The sequence below is a fragment of the Salvelinus fontinalis genome, chromosome 17 (genome assembly GCF_029448725.1).
Source record: "Salvelinus fontinalis isolate EN_2023a chromosome 17, ASM2944872v1, whole genome shotgun sequence".
Lineage (NCBI taxonomy): Eukaryota > Metazoa > Chordata > Actinopteri > Salmoniformes > Salmonidae > Salvelinus > Salvelinus fontinalis.
Window position 1 is genome coordinate 45,797,952 of NC_074681.1, and position 19,852 is coordinate 45,817,803.

The 19,852-nt window shown below is 42.7% G+C and overlaps 1 protein-coding gene across 4 annotated transcripts in view; it reads right to left on the bottom strand.

Annotated features, from left to right (window-relative positions):
- The window catches only part of amph (amphiphysin), a 146,771-nt gene that overhangs the window by 67,869 nt on the left and 59,050 nt on the right, over positions 1-19,852 (bottom strand). For all 4 annotated transcript variants that reach the window (XM_055867596.1, XM_055867595.1, XM_055867594.1 and 1 more), the window contains exon 4: positions 17,246-17,340. In XM_055867596.1, coding sequence (XP_055723571.1) covers positions 17,246-17,340 — 95 coding nt within the window. The remainder of the gene's footprint in view (positions 1-17,245; positions 17,341-19,852) is intronic.

The following is a 19,852-nucleotide window of genomic DNA, read 5'->3' on the forward strand; positions in this document are numbered from 1 at the left end:
CCGCTAATGGAACATTGGCACTTATAGCCTACTCCCATGTGCACATTTCTGCACTTATAATGTGAAGAAATAGCCTAATAGTTTCTCAACACTTTAAGATAAACGTTCTGATCTGTTGCGTCAGCCACATTGCTTAAAAACGTTTTTTTTTATGCTAGTGGTTGTATTCATTTGAAATCTATCGCATCCCACAACTGTCCCAGACTATGGCTGTGTTCGAATACCCACACGAACATACTGTATACTACATACTTAATGAGTATATACTACATACTATTAGTTCATTTTAGTATACTGTAAACAAACGGTGTCCTTTCAGTTGAGTGTACTAGCTTTTCATAAATTGATGCTGTTGCTATGCAACCTCTTGCTAGGTTGTTAGTAAAATAAATGACTAGCTAGACATTTTACGACTTCGGGTGTGTTCTTAAATTCAATCTGGAGTACCAGAGCGTGCTCTGGGCGTTCGTAAATTCAGAGCGTTAACAGATTGTTTCGCACTCGGAGCGCACACTGGACGCTCGGGCCGAGGAGAAGGTGTGATTCCAGCGTTCTGACTTTACAGCTGCAGTCAAGCAGCTAGCTTGTTAGCTACTTCAAGACACAAATGAGAGAACACCTTATCTGACCATTTTACTTGCCCTAGCAGAGCTGGTTAGGCAGTTTTCATGTATTCCAGAGGGTTGGTGACTAACTGTGCTACTGGCAACAATTTAATTACGCCTTTTTGCCAAAGTTTACTGACACCGGCCATATTCAACGGGTGTTGAGCACTCATAAAGTCATCAGTTACGCTGCGCTCTGGTACAATCAGACTTGGGAACGCAAGACGACTATACCACTTAGCTAAGATAAGAATGACGGGAATTATCAAGTCAATAAACGTTGGGTAGTTAGTTAGATAGCACATAGTTAATATACTGGCAAGATTGATGTACTAGTAACGTTAGCTAACTAACATAGCATTCATTACAGCAGTATGTACCGGTATGTGGTTCGTAAGGATAGCGTAACTTATTTGAAAAGTGATTACATTGCTCAACATTTTCTTAATAGTTGTCATATTTAGTTAATGCAATCAATTTGTTCTGGCTCTCGTTGGATTTCTGCTGCATATTTTCCGCCATTTTCCTCAAATATGAAAATGATGTGAAGCCACGCCCATTTTCTGAAGAATTGCATTATGGGCCCTAAAAGCACGGAAATAGTGTCTCCTGCTTGTATACTTTGTATTTTGGCGAATGTAGTACGACATCCGGGAACTTTTGGCATACTAAACTCAGCAAAAAAAGAAACATCCTCTCACTGTCAACTGCGTTTATTTTCATCAAACTTAACATGTGTAAATATGTGTATGCTAGCTAGTTAGCGGTGGGGTGCGCAAATAGCAATTCAATCACTCGCTCTGAGACCTTAAAGTAGTTGTTCCCCTTGCTCTGCAAAGGCAGCGGCTTTTGTGGTGCGATGGGTAACAATGCTTCGTGGGTGTCAGTTGTTGATGTGTGCAGAGGGTCCCTGGTTTGAGCCCAGGTAGGGGCGAGGAGAGGGAGGGAAGCTATACTGTTACATGAACATAACAAAATTCAACAACTGAGACATAAACTGAACAAGTTCCACAGATATGTGACTAACAGAAATTGAATAATGTGTCCCTGAACAAGGTGGGGGGGTCAAAATCAAAAGTAACAGTCAGTATCTGGTGTGGCCACCAGCTGAATTAAGAACTGCAGTGCATCTCCTCCTCATGGACTGCACGAGACTGCACCGTTCTTGCTGTGAGATGTTACCCCACTCTTCCACCAAGGCACCAGCAAGTTCCCTCAACGAGATTGAGATCCGGGTTCTTTGCTGGCCATGGCAGAACACTGACATTCCTGTCTTCCAGGATATCACGGACAGAACGAGCAGTATGGCATTGTCATGCTGGAGGTTGAGGCACATCGATGACAACAAGCTCAGTCCAATGATGCTGTGACACACTGCCACAGACCATGACGGACCCTCCACCTCCAAATCGATCCCGCTCCAGAGTACAGGCCTCAGTGTAACGCTCATTCCTTCAACAATAAATGTGAATCCGACCATAACCTCTGGTGAGACAAAACCGCGACTCGTCAGTGAAGAGCACTTTTTGTCAGTCCTGTCTGGTCCTGTGATGGTGGGTTTGTGCCCATAGGCAATGATGTTTCCGGTGAAGACCTGCCTTACAACAGGCCTACAAGCCCTCAGTCCAGCCTCTCTCAGCCTATTGTGGACAGTCTGAGCACTGATGGAGGGATTGTGCGTTCCTGGTGTTACTCGGGCAGTTGTTGTTGCCATCCTGTACCTGTCCTGCAGGTGTGATGTTCGGATGTACTGATCCTGTGCAGGTGTTGTTACATGTGGTCTGCCACTCCGAGGACGATCAGTTGTTCATCCTGTCTCCCTGTAGCGCTGTATTTCGGCGTCTCACAGTACAGACATTGTCATTTATTGCCCTGGCCACATCTTCAGTCCTCATGCCTCCTTGCAGCATGCCTAAGGCACGTTCACGCAGATGAACAGGGAACCTGGGCATCTTTCGTTTGCTGTTTTTCAGAGTCAGTAGAAAGGCCTCTTTAGTGTCCTAAGTTTTCATAACTGTGACCTTATTTGCCTACCGTCTGTAAGCTGTTAGTGTCTTGACGACCGTTCCACAGGTGCATGTTCATTCATTGTTTATGGTTCATTGAACAAGCATGGGAAACAGTGTTTTTATAACCCTTTCAAATGAAGATCTGCGAAGTTATTTGGATTTTTACGATTTATCTTTGAAAGACAGGGTCCTGAAAAAGGGACGTTTCTATAGTTTATATACTCCATTTACGTCACAAATAGTACGGTTAGAGCACTTAGTATGAGTATTTGAACACAGCTTATGTTTGGAATGTATATTTCTCGCATAGAATAGGCCAACTTTTGGACTACGAGGCATACTAGATTGACATAGGCTAGAGCTTTTGCTGTTCCGTTATTCCTACTCATCGGCTGATGAAAAGTCAACTTGAAGAGTTCTTCCAATATCATCGATATGCACCTCGCAATTGGGGATGCTGCCGGGAAAGGGGATGCCGCCGGAAAATTCGTGGCATTAGCATGTGCAAGTCAAATTGTGAATGAGAGACTGATGAAGTGGACAGCCTGCGCAAAAAACAAAGCGGAGCTCATGCCTTTCAAGCAAAATTTTTCAAATCATCTTTAGTCACATCATGCAGCCTTAGAATGTATTAAAAATCAAAACATATGGCCCAATGTTTGTAGAACAACTAAAGTTACATTACTCTAAACTCTAAACTAAGGATATAGGGGTACCTGTTTCTTTGTTAATCGCCCAACACAGAATAACCGTATGTGCGCACTCCCTCAAATCGTTTGGCGAAAATGTCCTTTCTATTTAATTCAACTTTGTTCAATTGTATTCTTCATAATATAAAATCATATAAAATAATTCCATGGTTATTCTAAGCAAATCTTGTTTGCTAAATGAACTAGTGTAGCCCACAGCCATTTGGCATAGCCAGATGAGGACATAACGTAACATAAGGACAACTCAGAGTATGATATTCTGTTCTTCTGAAATAGACTACATTTTTTTCATATCATGCTCCTTTAGACCTGTCTAAAATAAAGAAAGGCTTTATTGGGAAGGCGTAGGCTCTATTACATGGATTAATTAGACTTTTTCAAGTGTACATGTGTGAAAGACAGGAGACGCTAAAGGTGTTTATGTTAATTGATGGTCAATTACCGTGAGACTGACAGTTATTTGCCTGACAATCACCGGCTGACGAAATTTCGTGACCGCCACAACTCTATTCACACCCCTTGTCTTTTTCCATATTGTCGTGTTACAGCATTTAACATTTATTAAATTGAGATTGTGCGTCACTGGCCTGCACACAGTACCCCATAACGTCAAAGTGGAATTATGTTTTTAGAAATGTTTACAAATAAATGACAAATGAAAAGCTGAAACGTCTTGAGTCAATAAGTAATCTACCCATTTGTTATTACACGCCTAATTAAGTTCAGGAGAGAACATTAGCTTTAACAAGTCACATAATCAGTAGCATGGACTCACCCTGTGTGCAATAATAGTGATCATTAATACCATTCTTTCATGACTACCTCATCTCTGTAACCCACCCATACAATTATATGAAATGTCCCTCAGTCGAGCAGTGAATTTCAAACACGGATTCAACCACAAAGACCAGGGAGATTTTCCAATGCCTTGCAAAGACGGGCACCTATTGATAGATGGGTAAAAAAAAAGTAGACAATGAATATCCCTTTGAGCATGGTGAAGTTATTAATTACACATTGGATGGTTTATCAATACACCCAGTCACTATGAAGATACAGGCGTCCTTTCTAACTCAGTTGCCGGAAAGGAAGAAAACCGCTCAGGGATTTCACCATGAGGTGACAGTGATTTTAAAACAGTTACAGAGTTGAATGACAAAAACTGAGGCTGGATCAACATTGTAGTTCCTCCACAATACTAAACTAAATTACAGAGTAGAAAGAAGGAAGCCTGCATCCCGTTTGCAGTAAGGTACTAAAGTAAAACTGCAAAAAATGTGGCAAAGAAATGTACTTTATGTCCTGAATAAAAAGTGTTATGTTTCAGGAAAATCCAACAAAATACATCACAGCGTACCACTCTCCATATTTTCAAGCATGGTGGAGGCTGCATAATGTTATGGGTATGCTTGTCATCGACAAGGACTAGGGAGTTTTTGGGGATAAAAAGAAATGGAATAGAGCTAAGCATTTGCAAAATCCTAGAGGAAAACCTGGTTCAGCCTGCTTTCCAACAAACACTGGGAGACAAATTCACCTGTTAGCAGGACAATAACCTAAAGTATACACTTTTTGCAGCCGAAACGCGTCTTTTTTAAACAACTTTGTTTCTATTGAACATGCCATACTAATAAAGGCATTGTAATGAATTATATGAAGAGTGCCTTGGTCCTCCTTTCTTTTTGATGACCAATTTACACCTTTTACCAAAGAGCACCTTCTATCTACCAAAATATAATATAGTGTACCTTAGTAGCGCTTCCCTTCCTCCTCTTTCTGATAGAGACAGATGCTTTGTCCTTGAGCCTTGGTTGACACCTTCATCTATCTTGTTTTTTTTGTTCGAGTCACCCTTCAATTTCCGAGCTTTTATCAGCAACACAATGCATTATGCTCTGCACTTCATTTGACTGTGGCCTATGTTCTCTGTTGAAGGGATTGTTTAGCCAAACTTTGTTTGGGTCAAATTCCTCTTACCTTGAGTTGCCTCGATGCCAGTAGTGGCAGCATCCACAGTAATCCATTGTTTACTTTTCCACAGCCAGGAGTTAGCATGATTAGCATTGTACAAAAAAAATGAATGTAATCCATGGTACCGATGTTTACAAAGCTTCATTGCAAGATAAAAAATAATTTTAAAAACACAAATCTATGTTCGACAATTGGTGGAGTTTGCAGGGATTTTTTTAACCTGCATATTTGTGAAATAGTCACTGGAAGTGTGTTACTCAAAACTGGAACCGTTTCCTCATGTAGTTTCACAGCCACATCTGTTGTTTGCTGTAATATGAACAATAAAGTTGTAATGAATTATATTGTATTCCATTGGGCCCTCAGACGTGGATTGATTATCAGCTGTGAACAAATTCACTGGCGGCTTGATGGAACTATCAGAGAATTTCAATTTGGCTAAGAAGAATTTGACCGAAACAAAAATTCTGGTTGAACTATGCCTTTAAGGGTGGCAGGTAGCCTAGTGGTTAGAGCGTTGGGCCAGTAACCGAAAGGTTGCTAGATTGAACAAGGCAGTTAACCCACAACTGAAACCCACTGTTCCTAGGCTGTCATTGTAAATAAGAATTTGTTCTAAACTGACTTGCCTAGTTAAATAAAAATATGAAAAGAAATTAAGGGCCACTCTGGTCTTTAAGTTAAACAATCACTACTTTCAATGACTAGATCATAACTCGCCACATCGAATCTCAGAGAACATTAGTATATTAAATTGGAACTGACAGCATTTAAACTACTTTGCAGATATGAAAAAAAAACAGACAATCTTAACATCAGTAAAAAATATCAAATTCCCAGTTTATGTTACAAAACCAACTGCATAAGAGGTTTTAAAAATACGTTCTATTTGACTCAACATTCCATGATGTACACTAAGGCATTGTTGGTAGAATAGATGGATGCAGTTCAATGCATGATTCATATTATTCACCAATACATTTCTTGGTTGTAAATAACGGCTGGACTGGTCTTTGTATTTCGTATTTGTATTTATTAAGGATTCCCATTAGCTCTTGCCAAGGCATATCTACAATACAAAATCCATGTGAATGTCTGTGTGTTATGTGTATTCGTGTGTCTGTGCCTATGTTTGTGTTGCTTCACAGTCCCTGCTGTTCTATAAGCTGTATTTGTATCTGTTTTTTTAAAATCTGATTCTACTACTTGCATCAGCTACCTGATGTGGAATAGAGTTCCATGTAGTCATGGCTCTTTGTCGTACTGTGCACCTTCAATGGTCTGTTCTGGACTTGGGGATTGTGAAGAGACCTCTGCTGACTGGTCTTGTGGGGTATGAATGGGTGTCTGAGCTGTGTGCTAGTAGTTTAAAACAGACAGTGCTGTACATTCAGCTTGTCAATACTTCGTACAAAAAATAAGTAGTGATGAAGTCAATCTCTCTTCTGCTTTGAGCCATGAGAGATTGACATGCATATTATTAATGTTAGCTCTCCGTGTACATTTAAGGGCCACCCGTGCTGCCCTGTTCTGAGCCAATTGTAATTTTCTTCAGTCCCTCTTTGTGACCACATGACTCGACAGTAGTCCAGTTGCGACCAAACCAGGGCTGTAGGACCTGCCTAGTTGATAGTGTTGTTAAGAAGGCAGAGCAGTGCTTTATTATGGACAGACTTCTCCCCATCTTAGCTACTGTTGCATCAACATGTTTTGACCATGACAGTTTACAATCCAGGTACATTGTTTGCTGCCTCCATCCATTCAGGATGCACTGTTTCAGTTTCAATGACTCAATATAAAAATTAAAAAAATGGACAACTGTAAATAAGGCTGGGAATGTCAACACAACCAAACTAGCAAGGGCAATGACCCAAGTCAGTCATAACGTGGCTAATAGGCTAGTGGACGTGTCAAACACAAGGCCCGCGGGTCAAAAAGGACACACGAGTCAGTTTACTGTAAATGAGTCAACAGTTGAGTCATCGGCTTCGTGAAATCACAGCCTGACGCGCTCGCGTCGGTGAATTAAGTTCAATCGCGCTGCTTTCGTTTGTCCTTACAGCTCTCAGCGGAGGGACAGTGTACAGACACACGCCACAATCCTAGCTAGGCTACTAAAACGTTGCAGTCTGGCTTCAGTTTTTAAAGCTTGACAACGAACAACTAAAAAACAAAACCTGTAACAACACACCATGCAAAGGAAATGTAGGCATATTGCAGCAACATTTGAGCAGTAGCCTAGGCCGGCTACTCAACTACAATACATTTTGAGTCCACCATACAGCAATGCTGCATTCAACAGCACTGGTGCAGTGCAAAAACAATGAAAAACGTGTTTTAAGTTTAAATGTTACAACAAATCTATAGCTACATTTTTGTTATTTGGAGTTATCAAATACTTTTTGATAAGGGTCGCAGCATACACGACATGACTAAAAGTATGTGGACACCTGCTTGTCGTCAAACATCTCATTCCAAAATCATGGGCATGAATAAGGAGTTGGTCCCCACTTTGTTGCTATAACAGCCTCTACTCTTCTGGGAAGACTTTCCACTAGATGTTGGAACATTGCTACGGCGATTTGCTTCCATTCAGCCACAAGAGCACGAATGAGGTTGGGAATGGATGTCTGGCGATTAGACCTGGCTCGCAGTCGGCGTTCCAATTCATCCCAAAGGTGTTCGATGGGGTTGAAGTCAGGGCTCTGTGCAGGCCAGTCAAGTTCCTCCACACCCATCTAGACAAACCTTTTCTGTATCGAGCTCGCTTTGTACACGGGGGCATTGTCATGCTGAAACAGGAAAGGGCCTTCCCCAAACTGTTGCCACAAAGTTGGAAGCACAGAATCGTCTAGAATGTCATTGTATGCTGTAGTGTTAAGATTTCCCGTTCACTGGAACTAAGGGGCCTAGCGCGAACCATGAAAAACCGCCACCAAACTTTACAGTTGGCACTATGCATTCGGGCAGGTTCGTCCGTCAGACTGCCAGATGGTGAAGCGTGATTCATCACTTCTGACAACGCGTTTCCACTGCTACAGAGTGGCTGCGAGCTTTACACCACTCCAGCTGACGCTTGGCATCGCACATGGTGATTTTAGGCTTGTGTGTGGCTGTTCGGCTATGGAAACCCATTTCATGAAGCTCCCAACGAACAGTTCTTGTGCCAACGATGCTTCCAGAGGCAGTTTGGAACTCGAGGACAGTTTGGAACAACCGAGGACAGACGATTTTTACGAGCTATTCGCTTCAGCACTCGGCGGTCCCGTTCTGTGAGCTTGTGTGGCCTACCACTTTGCGGCTGAACCGTTGTTGCTCCTAGACGTTTCCACTTCACAATAACAGCACTTAGTTAATTGTGGTAGCTCTTGAAGGGCAGAAATTTGACAAACTAACTTGTTGGAAAGGTGGCATCCTATGACGGTGCCATGTTGAAAGTCACTGAGCTCTTCAGTAAGGCCATTCTACTGCCAATGTTTCTCTATGGAGACTGCATGGCTGTGTGCTGAATTTTATACACCTGTCAGCAACGGCTGTGGCTGAAATAACCAAATCCATTCATTTGAAGGGGTATCCATACTTTTCTATATACTGTGTAGTGTATTATGTACATCTGCATGCATAGCACTAAAGTTCGAACAAATATTAAGTATCTCTGCTTTGTTTTAATATGTTAAAATGCTACATACAGCATCCTATGTACAAAAGTGGACATTAAAAAGGTCCATATTTTTTCTAATAAAACAATTGCCAGTTTGGGTCGTTATCTAGCCAGCTAACTAGCTGCTGCGAGGATGTGATGCCATTGGAGGAGTGGGTGAGTGACTGACTTTTTCCCCTCGTATCTTTTTTCAGTGGCTACAGTACACTTAAAGATGCAGGTGTCATTAGGTTAGCTAGCAAGAAATGTGAATCGCTTTGCAAGCTAGCTATGCTGAACTTGAACGACTGTTATCCACAATTAGCATATCTCTTAGTTGTCAATCAAATGTATTTGGCATTGATCAAATGGGCGGGTAGGCAGGCAAGTTCCCATTCGCTTGTCAAAACATAGGTTGGGAGAAACATGCATTGGCAGGCAAGATGCAGAAGGACGAGCAGGCTATTCCCTATCGTTTCAGTGCAATTCTGATGGCCAACAAGTTTAAAGTTTGAAAGGGTTCATCTAATGTTCCCTCGTTAGAGTTTAGCTTATCTCGCTCTGGCTAGCTTTAGTTGATGTCGTCGTTGTTGATGTGCATCGGCAACGGAGGGAGAGACAGCCTACCTCGTCATGGTTGCTTGATCAATCGGACTGAAGTTCCCAAATGTAAGAGGACTCCCGTGGTCTTCGCATATTAGCGGAAATACATTCAAGTGGCTTTTGGAAAATGCGTTCTAGTGATCTAATGTCGCGCTTTTGCTATTGCCTTGCCTGTAAACACACAGTCCAGTTCAAAGTGAATGATGGCAGGCCCGTGTGGCAAATGGCTTATTTGCATATAGGCCTACTGTAGCTCTGGTTGGCTATGGTGCACCGGTCTGTGTAGACTCCGGTCCTGGACGAGACAGATGTTTTTGTTATTTTCTTGCAGTGTCTATTTATTATCCAAACGCATGGCAGTTTTTTCCACTGTATACTGCTATAGAATGTTTACATTCCCAAACATTATATGAATTTATGAAAATGACCATATGTAAGTGCTCGTTCTTCCTGGGGGTTTATATGAACAGATTCTAATACGATTTCATGTTGATAAAACACTGTCAGTTCCACTTTAAATATTGCAGTAATTCATTCAGTTGGTGTCATATCTTTTTACTGCTTTCAATAAAGCCAAAGATCTTTAAAACGGATTGTTTTATTTGATTCCAAAACTATAATTTATTCCTGCCATGATCAATATTGATGGATATTGTCACAGTGCTATTGTCCTCTTGACTTGACTCAGTTCAGGAAATGGGTCAGTGTCTAGTATGCTCTTTGTATGCTGTTTATCTACACTACCGTTCAAAAGTTTGGGGTCACTTAGAAATGTCCTTGTTTTCCATGAAAACATACATGAAAAGAGTTGCAAAATGAATACGAAATATATTCAAGACGTTGACAAGGTTATAAATAATGATTTTTAATTGAAATCATAATTGTGTCCATCAAACTTTGCTTTCATCAAAGAATCCTCCATTGGCAGCAATTACAGCCTTGCAGAGCTTTGGCATTCTAGTTGTCAATTTCACCCCACCTCCCACAAGTTGGATTGGCTTGATGGGCACTTCTTACGGACAAGCTGCTATGGACAAGCTGCTCCCACAACAGCTCAATAGGGTTGAGATCCGGTGACTGTGCCGGCCACTCCATTTTAGACAGAATACCAGCTGACTGCTTCTTCCCTAAATAGTTGTTGCATAGTTTGGAGCCGTGCTTTGGGTCATTGTCCTGTTGTAGGAGGAAATTGGATCCAATTAAGCGCCGTCGACAGGGTATGGCATGGCGTAGCCTTCCTTCTTCAAGATCCTTTTTACCCTGTACAAATCTCCCACTTTACCACCCCTAGACCATCACATTGCCTCCACCATGCTTGACAGATGGCGTCAAACACTCCTACAGCATCTTTTCATTTTTTCTGCATCTCATGAAAGATCTTCTTTGTGATCCGAACACCTCAAACTTAGATTTGTTTGTCCATAACACCTTTTTCCAATCTTCCTCTGTCCAGTGTCTGTGTTCTTTTGCCCATCTTAATCTTTTATTTTTATTGGCTAGTCTGAGATATGGCTTTTCCTTTGCAACTCTGCCTAGAAGGCCAGAATCCGGGAGTCGCCTCTTCACTGTTGACGTCGAGGCTGGTGTTTTGCAGGCACTATTTAATGAAGCTGCCAGTTGACGACTTGTGAGGCGTCTGCTTCTCAAACTAGACATTCTAATGTACTTGTCCTCTCGCTCAGTTGTGCACCGAGGCCTCCCACTCCTCTTTCTATTCTGGTTAGAGACAGTTGAATGGAGTAGTATACAGCGTTGTACGAGATCTTCAGTTTCTTGGCAATTTCTCACATGGAATAGCCTTAACTTCTCAGAACAAGAATAGCCTGACGAGTTTCAGAAGAAAGTCCTTTGTTTCTGGCCATTTTGAGCCTGTAATCGAACCCACAAATGCTGATGCTCCAGATACTCAACTAGTCTAAAGAAGGCCAGTTTTATTGCTTCTTTAATCAGGACAACAGATTTCTGCTGTGCTAACATAATTGCAAAAAATATTTTCTAATGATCAATTAGCCTTTTAAAATGATAAACTTGGATTAGCTAACACAACGTGCTGTTGGAACACAGGAGTGATGGTTGCTGATAATGTGCCTCTGTACGCCTATGTAGATATTCCATTAAAATCAGCCATTTCCAGCTACAATAGTAATTTACAACATTAACAATGTCTACACTAAATTTCTGATCAATTTGATGTTATTTTAATGGACAAAAAATGTGCTTTTATTTAAAAAACAAGGACATTTCTAAATGACCCCAAACTTTTGAACGGTAGTGTATGTTCTGTGTATTCATTTATTTATAGGGGACAAATGTTTTACAGGGAAGACACAATATGTAAATCTATTAGCTAACCACGTTAGCAAAAGACACAACTTTTTTTACTCCACCATTTTTTTCCTGCATAGGTAGCTATCACAAATTCGACCAAATAAAGATATAAATAGCCACTAACCAAGAAACAACTTCATCAGATGACAGTCTGATAACATATTTATTGTATAGCATATGTTTTGTTAGAAAAATTTGCATATTTCAGGTATAAATCATAGTTTACCATTGCAGCCACCATCACAACTCTCACCAAAGCGACTAGAATAACTACAGAGAGCAACGTTAATTACCTAAATACTCATTTCTGAAAAATACACAGCGTACAGCAAATGAAAGACAAAGATCTTGTGAATCCAGCCAATATTTCAGATTTTTTAAGTGTTTTACAGCGAAAACACAATATAGCATTATATTAGCTTACTACAATAGCCAACCGCACAACAGCATTGATTCAAGCCAAAAATAGCGATAACGTATAAACCAGCAAAAGATATAAATTTTTTCACTAACCTTCTCAAACTTCTTCAGATGACAGTCCTATAACATCATATTACACAATACATATAGAGTTTGTTCGAAAATGTGCATATTTAGCGGCACAAATCGTGGTTATACAATATGAATAGCAGCCAAAATGCAAACAAAATGTCGGGAGAAATCTTGGGAGAGGCACCTATTCTAATCGATAACTAATCATAAACTTGACTAAAAAATACAGGTTGGACAGCAAATGAAAGATACATTAGTTCTTAATGCAATCGCTGTGTTAGATTTTTAAAATTAACGTTACTACAACATACAGTGTGCGTTAAAGCGAGACCGCACCTAGATTAATAGCAGAAGAATAACGAATTAACATCATATATAGTTCTTACTTTTTGATGAACTCCCATCAGAATCTTGGGCAAGGTGTCCGTAGTCCAAAATAATCTTTGCTCGGTTGTAGATTGTCGCCTTCAACGTTGGAATTAGCAGTAAACATTAGCCATGTGGCAAAGACGTGTCCGACTCACTAAAACGCAGGACAAATAAATATCCGAAAATCGCAATATACCGATATAAACTGATATAACTCGGTTTAATATAACAACATTATGATGTCTTTAACACCTATAACGAATAAAAACACAGCCGGATATATCTAAGGCCTATAACCGGAGCGTTCTAGAGCCACAGCCAGAGGTCCTTCCTGCGTCAGAGCGAAGTGAACAAAGACCGGACCCTACGTTCCCAGGCCATTTATAACCGCTCAGTTCTGCCTAGCAACTCCATTTCAATTCTTACTATTCGCTGACACCCAGGGGAAGACGGATGCAGTGCATCTCAACCAATAGAAGACAGGCAGATTTATAAACAGATCTCAGAACAGCAAGCAGATTTCAGCATTCTCACATCCTCATGGGAAAATTGCTCTAAGTCCAGTTCTGTTTTACTCACAGATATAATTCAAACGGTTTTAGAAACTATAGAGTGTTTTCTATCCAATAGTAATAATAATATGCGTATTGTACGAGCAAGAATTGAGTACAAGGCAGTTTAATTTGGGAACGAAATGATTACAAAGTGCAAACAGCACCCCCTATTGAGAAGAAGTTTTAATCAACATCAATATTACAATAATGCAGCACCCATGTAAATGTGCCGGCGTTAGCCAAAAGATAATTTGCACCCATAGTCCCAGGGCAGCTAAGGACAACTACACAGCCACAAAACAAATACTCACTAAAACACTACAAAATACAAATATATTACATCCAATAATATATAATATATAATTCAAACAAAAACAACAACACTATCATCAACTGTCGTTTTACATATGAGGAACCACAGATAACTCATGTGTACAGGTTTGGATAGATTTTAGCCATGTTTTCAATTCAAATTTTAAAGTATAATAATCAGTGCAGCTTCTCAAGTCCATGGGCATTGCATTCCAGTATAATATATCTCTAACAGAGAAGGCCGATTGGCCGATTTTACTGTGTTGAAAAGGGACAACCCAATCCCCTCTAGTTACTGCCCTTGTTATCCTGGAGGTGCTTTCCTTGAGCATGATATGCCGGCATAGATGTGGAGGGGCAAGACCATGCAGTGTCTTAAAGAAAAGGCTTGCATCTACATACTGCTTAAAGCTATCCAGGCAAAATAAATTATGTTTGTAAATTATATGACAATGGCGGTAACTGTTTGGTGTGTTATCAAAAATCTTAAGTGTTTGTTTCGTAGAGTGATTCAATTGGTTTCAGAATAGTAGCTCCTGCTTGTGACCAGCATGTGAGGCAATATCTCAGATGTGAGAAGATCATAGCATGCATATGTAGTTTGGCGCCCTCCAGAGGAAGGAAAGATTTTATAAACCCAAAGTTGGATAATCCAAATTTAACCACCTTCTTCAGAAGTTTCTTAAATGTCAAGTTCGAGTCCAAAATGACACCAAGATACCTGAAGTTAGACACAACTTTCAGATTCTCCCCATTAACATGAACAGCTCGTTGGGAAGAATCAACGGATTTCTTAGAGAAGTACATACAAACAGTCTTGTCGATATTTAAATGCAGGCAATAATTAGTCATCCATTTAGAAACATGTACCATAGCATCACTTAACTTGTTAACAGCCAATTGTCAATTTATGTACATACAGAACCGTATCGTCTGCATACATCTGCATGTTAACTTGTGGGCAAGCATGTGGGAGATCATTTATATAGATGGTAAACAGAAGGGGGCCTAATATTGACCCTTGCGGGACCCCAATGTTATAGTAAAGAGAGTCCGACCGAGTGTCCCCCAAACAAACCCTTTGACTTCTGTTTGTCATGTAGGAATACTTCCAACTAATGACTTCCGTGGACACATTAAAGGAGGATAGTTTGGATAGGAGAACCTCATGATTCACAGTATCAAAGACCTTTTTAAGATCCAAAAAGACTGCACCAACTTCACCACCTATGTCCAGATTAGATTTAATACACTCCAGAAAATAGCAATTGGATGTTTCGGTAGAATGGTTAGTTCTGAATCCAAATTGCATTTAATGTATGGTGTTGCCCTGAATGAGGTGGTCAGTCAGATGATCAGCCACTTTCAGCTACTTTGATAGCACTGGAAGAATGCTTATAGGTCTGTAATTTTCCCCTAGTGTTGGGTCACCAGATTTTAAACAGGTATCACTGCAGCAGACTTACAAGCATTGGGGAACAACCCATATTTGACAGACAGATTAACTAGATGTACAGTTGAAGTCGGAAGTTTACATACACTTTGGTTGGAGTCATTAAAACTCGTTTTACAACCACTCCACAAATGTCTTGTTAACAAACTATAGTTTTGGCAAGTCGGTTAGGACATCTACTTTGTGCATGACACAAGTAATTTTTCCAACAATTGTTTATAGACAGATTATTTCACTTATAATGAATTGTATCACAATTCCAGTGGGTCAGAAGTTTACATACACTAAGTTGACTGTGCCTTTAAACAGCTTGGAAAATTCCAGAAAATTATGTCATGGCTATAGAGGCTTTGATTAGGCTAATTGACATCATTTAAGTCAATTGGAGGTATACCTGTGGATGTATTTCAAGGCTTACCTTCAAACTCAGTGCCTCTTTGCTTGACATCATGGGAAAATCAAAAGAAATCAGCCAAGACCTCAGAAAAAAAATTGTAGACCTCCACAAGTCTGGATCATCCTTGGGAGCAATTTCCAAACGCCTGAAGGTACCACGTTCATCTGTACAAACAATAGTACGCAAGTATAAACACCATGGGACCATGCAGCCCTCATACCGCTCAGGAAGGCGACGCGTTCGTTCTCCTAGAGATGAACGTACTTTGGTGCGAAAAGTGCAAATCAATCCCAGAACAACAGCAAAAGAACTTGTGAAGATGCTGGAGGAAACAGGTACAAAAGTATCTATATCCACAGTAAAACGAGTCCTATATCGACATAACCTGAAAGGACGCTCATAATGGAAGAAGCCACTGCTCCAAAACCGCCATAAAAAAGCCAGACTATGGCTTGCAACTGCACATGGGGACAAAGATCATCATGTTGTGGGGGTGCTTTGCTGCAGGAGGGACTGGTGCACTTCACAAAATAGATGGCATCATGAGGGAGGGAAAATTATGTGGCAACATCTCAAGACATCAGTCAGGAAGTTAAAGCTTGGTCGCAAATGGTTCTTCCAAATGGACAATGACCCCAAGCATACTTCCAAAATTGTGGCAACAAAGTCAAGGTATTGGAGTGGCCATCACAAAGCCCTGACCTCAATCCTATAGAAAATTTGTGGGCAGAACTGAAAAAGTGTGTGTGAGCAAGGAGTGTATGTAAACGTCTGACCCACTGGGAATGTGATTAAAGAAATAAACCTGAAATAAATCATTCTCTCTACTATTATTCTGACATTTCACATTCTTAAAATAAAGTGGTGATCCTAACTGACCTAAAACAGGGCATTTTCACTCAGATTAAATGTCAGGAGTTGTGAAAAACTGAGTTTAAATGTATTTGGCTAAGCTGTATGTGAACCTCCGACTTCAACAGTCTCATGCCGGACCTCACAAGCCGTCGGTCGATAAATCCCCAAAATAATCAAATAAACAAGCAAGCCGTCTGGTGAGTATCAATTGACCTTTGATCCATAAGATTTCATTCATATGGAGTTGGTCTCCCCTTTTTTTATGCTGTCTATGTATTCTCTATGTATGCTGCCTATATATGCTAGGCCGAGATAGAAACATGGCCACATACAGTATGTATTATCTACCATTTTAGATCATTTTGGACTACAGTGTGTGGAGCCGTGGTCCAGTGGTAACACTCCTGGTTCCATGCACATATGCAACTTTCTGCCCGAGACTTGGGTTCAACCCATTTGTACTTACTTCTCACTGCGTCTCCACTGTTTCTAATAATTGTGTCAATAAAGCATAACAAAATATGAAAGGAGAGTGACTCTCCTGTCTCCTTTAAAAAATGTAATAAAAATATAATTATGGACCACAAGACTATAGCGATTGCTATGGCTTCGGCTAATGGAGATGTGCGAAAAATTAAGAAAGAATTTAGGCTAACATGATTCATTTCAGACTAAAGCAAAATCATAAATACTGATAAGTGATCATGCCTCTCCCACTAGAAATTACTGACATACAGGTATGAAAACCCAGAGAGAATCATGACTTCTGAGTGAACCACACCAGAAACTCAATCAATCACGTGTGCCTTACAGTATCTGGAGTGAGCGCTCCTTGCCAGTCACATATGGTTGCATTGAAAATCTGCCATTACCAATGAACGAAAGACTGAAAGAACAGAGGGATATGAGAATGAAAGACGAAGAAAAGTAGGGCATGTGGCGCTCACCTTCCCGATGCTCAAGACATCGTCCTTCCCGTGCCAGTCCGGCTCGTAGACTTCATGTAGGGACTCTGTCAGGTTCATGGAAGCCTGTTGCATTGCTAGAAGACACCATCAACATGATAAGGGCTTAATTCAACCCAGTGGACCAAGTTCCCAGACACAGATCAAGCCTAGTTCTGGATTTAAGAGAACTTCCAATGAAGATTATCCATTTCGAACGCTCTTGAGTCCAGGACTAGGTTTAAAACAAACCAATAGCGCTGTACTGCCCTACCAAACAAAAACAAAATGATGATCAAATCGCTTTGAGCAGACGATGGAGGTCAAAGTGCATGGTCAGCAGAAATAAAAGGAAGACTGAACACTGCCATGTTGACCTGGGGCTGTATCCACAAATCATCTCAGAGTATGAGTGCCGATCTACGATCGGTCCAAATAATCGTATTCATTATGATCGAAAAGGGAAAAAATGATATTAGATCAGCATCATAGTTGTAACGGTCCTGACCTGTTTTATGTTGTTTTTGTATGTGTTTATGGTCAGGGCGTGTGTTTTGGGTGGGCAGTCTATGTTTTCTGTTTCTATGTTGGTTTTGGGTTGCCTGGTATGGCTCTTAATTAGAGGCAGGTGGTTTGCGTTTTCCTCTAATTAAGAGTCATATTTAGGTAGGGTGTTCTCACTGTTTGTTTGTGGGTGATTGTCTTCCGTATCTGGGTTATGTCTTGCACCATACGGGACTGTTCGGTTGTTCGTTCGTTTATTTTGATGTAGTCTGTTTCCTGTCCGTAAGTGTTACGTTTAGTTATGTAAGTTTATGTTCAGGTTTCGTCTACGTCGTTTTCTTGTTTTGTATTTTTGAAAGTGTTTTGTTTTTTCGTGTTGCCATCGTCATGTTAAATAAAAGATGGCTTATTTCCCTAATGCTGCATTTTGGTCTGATGATCCTTCTCTCCTCTCCTCGTCCGAGGATGAGGAGAGCGACAGCCCTTACAGAATCACCCACCAAACTAGGACCAAGCGGCAAGGGAGTGCTCAACAGAGCAATAAGGACTCCTGGACTTGGGAGGAGATCCTGGACGGTAGAGGACCTTGGGCTCAGCCAGGGGAATATCGCCGTCCCAAGGAGGAATTGGAAGCAGCGAAGGCTGAGAGGCGCTGGTATGAGGAAGCAGCGCGGCGACGCGGTTGGGAGCCCGTGAGTCAGACCCAAAAATTTCTTGGGGGGAGGCACACGAGGAGTGTGGCAAAGCCGGGTAGGATACCCGAGCCAACTCCCTGTGCTTACCGTGGAGGTAGAAGGCGTCGTACTGGTAAGACACCGTGTTATGCGGTAAAGCGCACGGTGTCCCCAGTACGCGTGCTTAGCCCAGTGCGGGCTATTCCACCTTGCCGCACTGGGAGGGCAAGGTTGGGCATCGAGCTGGATGTCATGAAGCCGGCCCAACGTATCTGGCCTCCAGTACGTCTACTCGGGCCGGCGTACATGGCACCAGCCTTACAGGTGGTGTCCCCGGTTCGCCTGCATAGCCCAGTGCGGGCTATTCCACCTCGCCGCACTGGCAGGGCTACGGGGACCATTCAACCTGGTAGGGTTGGGGAGGCTCGGTGCTCAAGAGCACGTGTCCTCCTTCACGGTCCGGTAGACCCGGTGCCACCTCCATGTACCAGTCCTCCGGTGGCAGCCCCCCGTACCAGGCTGTCTCTCCGGGTTCTCTCTCCAGCTGTTTCCTCCTCTCCAGCGCAGCCAGTGCCTAGACCACGCACCAGGCTGTCTCTCCTTCTCCTTCCTACAGAGCCGTCCTGCCATGACCAGCCAGAGCCGTCCTGCCATGACCAGCCAGAGCCGTCCTGCCATGACCAGCCAGAGCCGTCCTGCCATGACCAGCCAGAGCCGTCCTGCCATGACCTGCCAGAGCCGTCCTGCCATGACCTGCCAGAGCCGTCCTGCCATGACCTGCCAGAGCCGTCCTGCCGGGACCTGCCAGAGCCGTCCTGCCGGGACCTGCCAGAGCCGTCCAGCCGGGACCTGCCAGAGCCGTCCAGCCGGGACCTGCCAGAGCCGTCCAGCCGGGACCTGCCAGAGCCGTCCAGCCGGGACCTGCCAGAGCCGTCCAGCCGGGACCTGCCAGAGCCGTCCAGCCGGGACCTGCCAGAGTCCCTCAGCCGGGGCCTGCCAGAGTCCCTCAGCCGGGGCCTGCCAGAGTCCCTCAGCCGGGGCCTGCCAGAGTCCCTCAGCCGGGGCCTGCCAGAGTCCCTCAGCCGGGGCCTGCCAGAGTCCCTCAGCCGGGGCCTGCCAGAGTCCCTCAGCCGGGGCCTGCCAGAGTCCCTCAGCCGGGGCCTGCCAGAGTCCCTCAGCCGGGGCCTGCCAGAGTCCCTCAGCCGGGGCCTGCCAGAGTCCCTCAGCCGGGGTCTGCCAGAGTCCCTCAGCCGGGGTCTGCCAGAGTCCCTCAGCCGGGGTCTGCCAGAGTCCCTCAGCCGGGGTCTGCCAGAGTCCCTCAGCCGGGATCTGCCAGAGTATCTCAGCCGGGACCTGCCCCTTGTCCCGGTGCTGCCCCTTGTCCCGGTGCTGCCCCTTATCCCGGTGCTGCCCCTTGTCCCGGTGCTGCCCC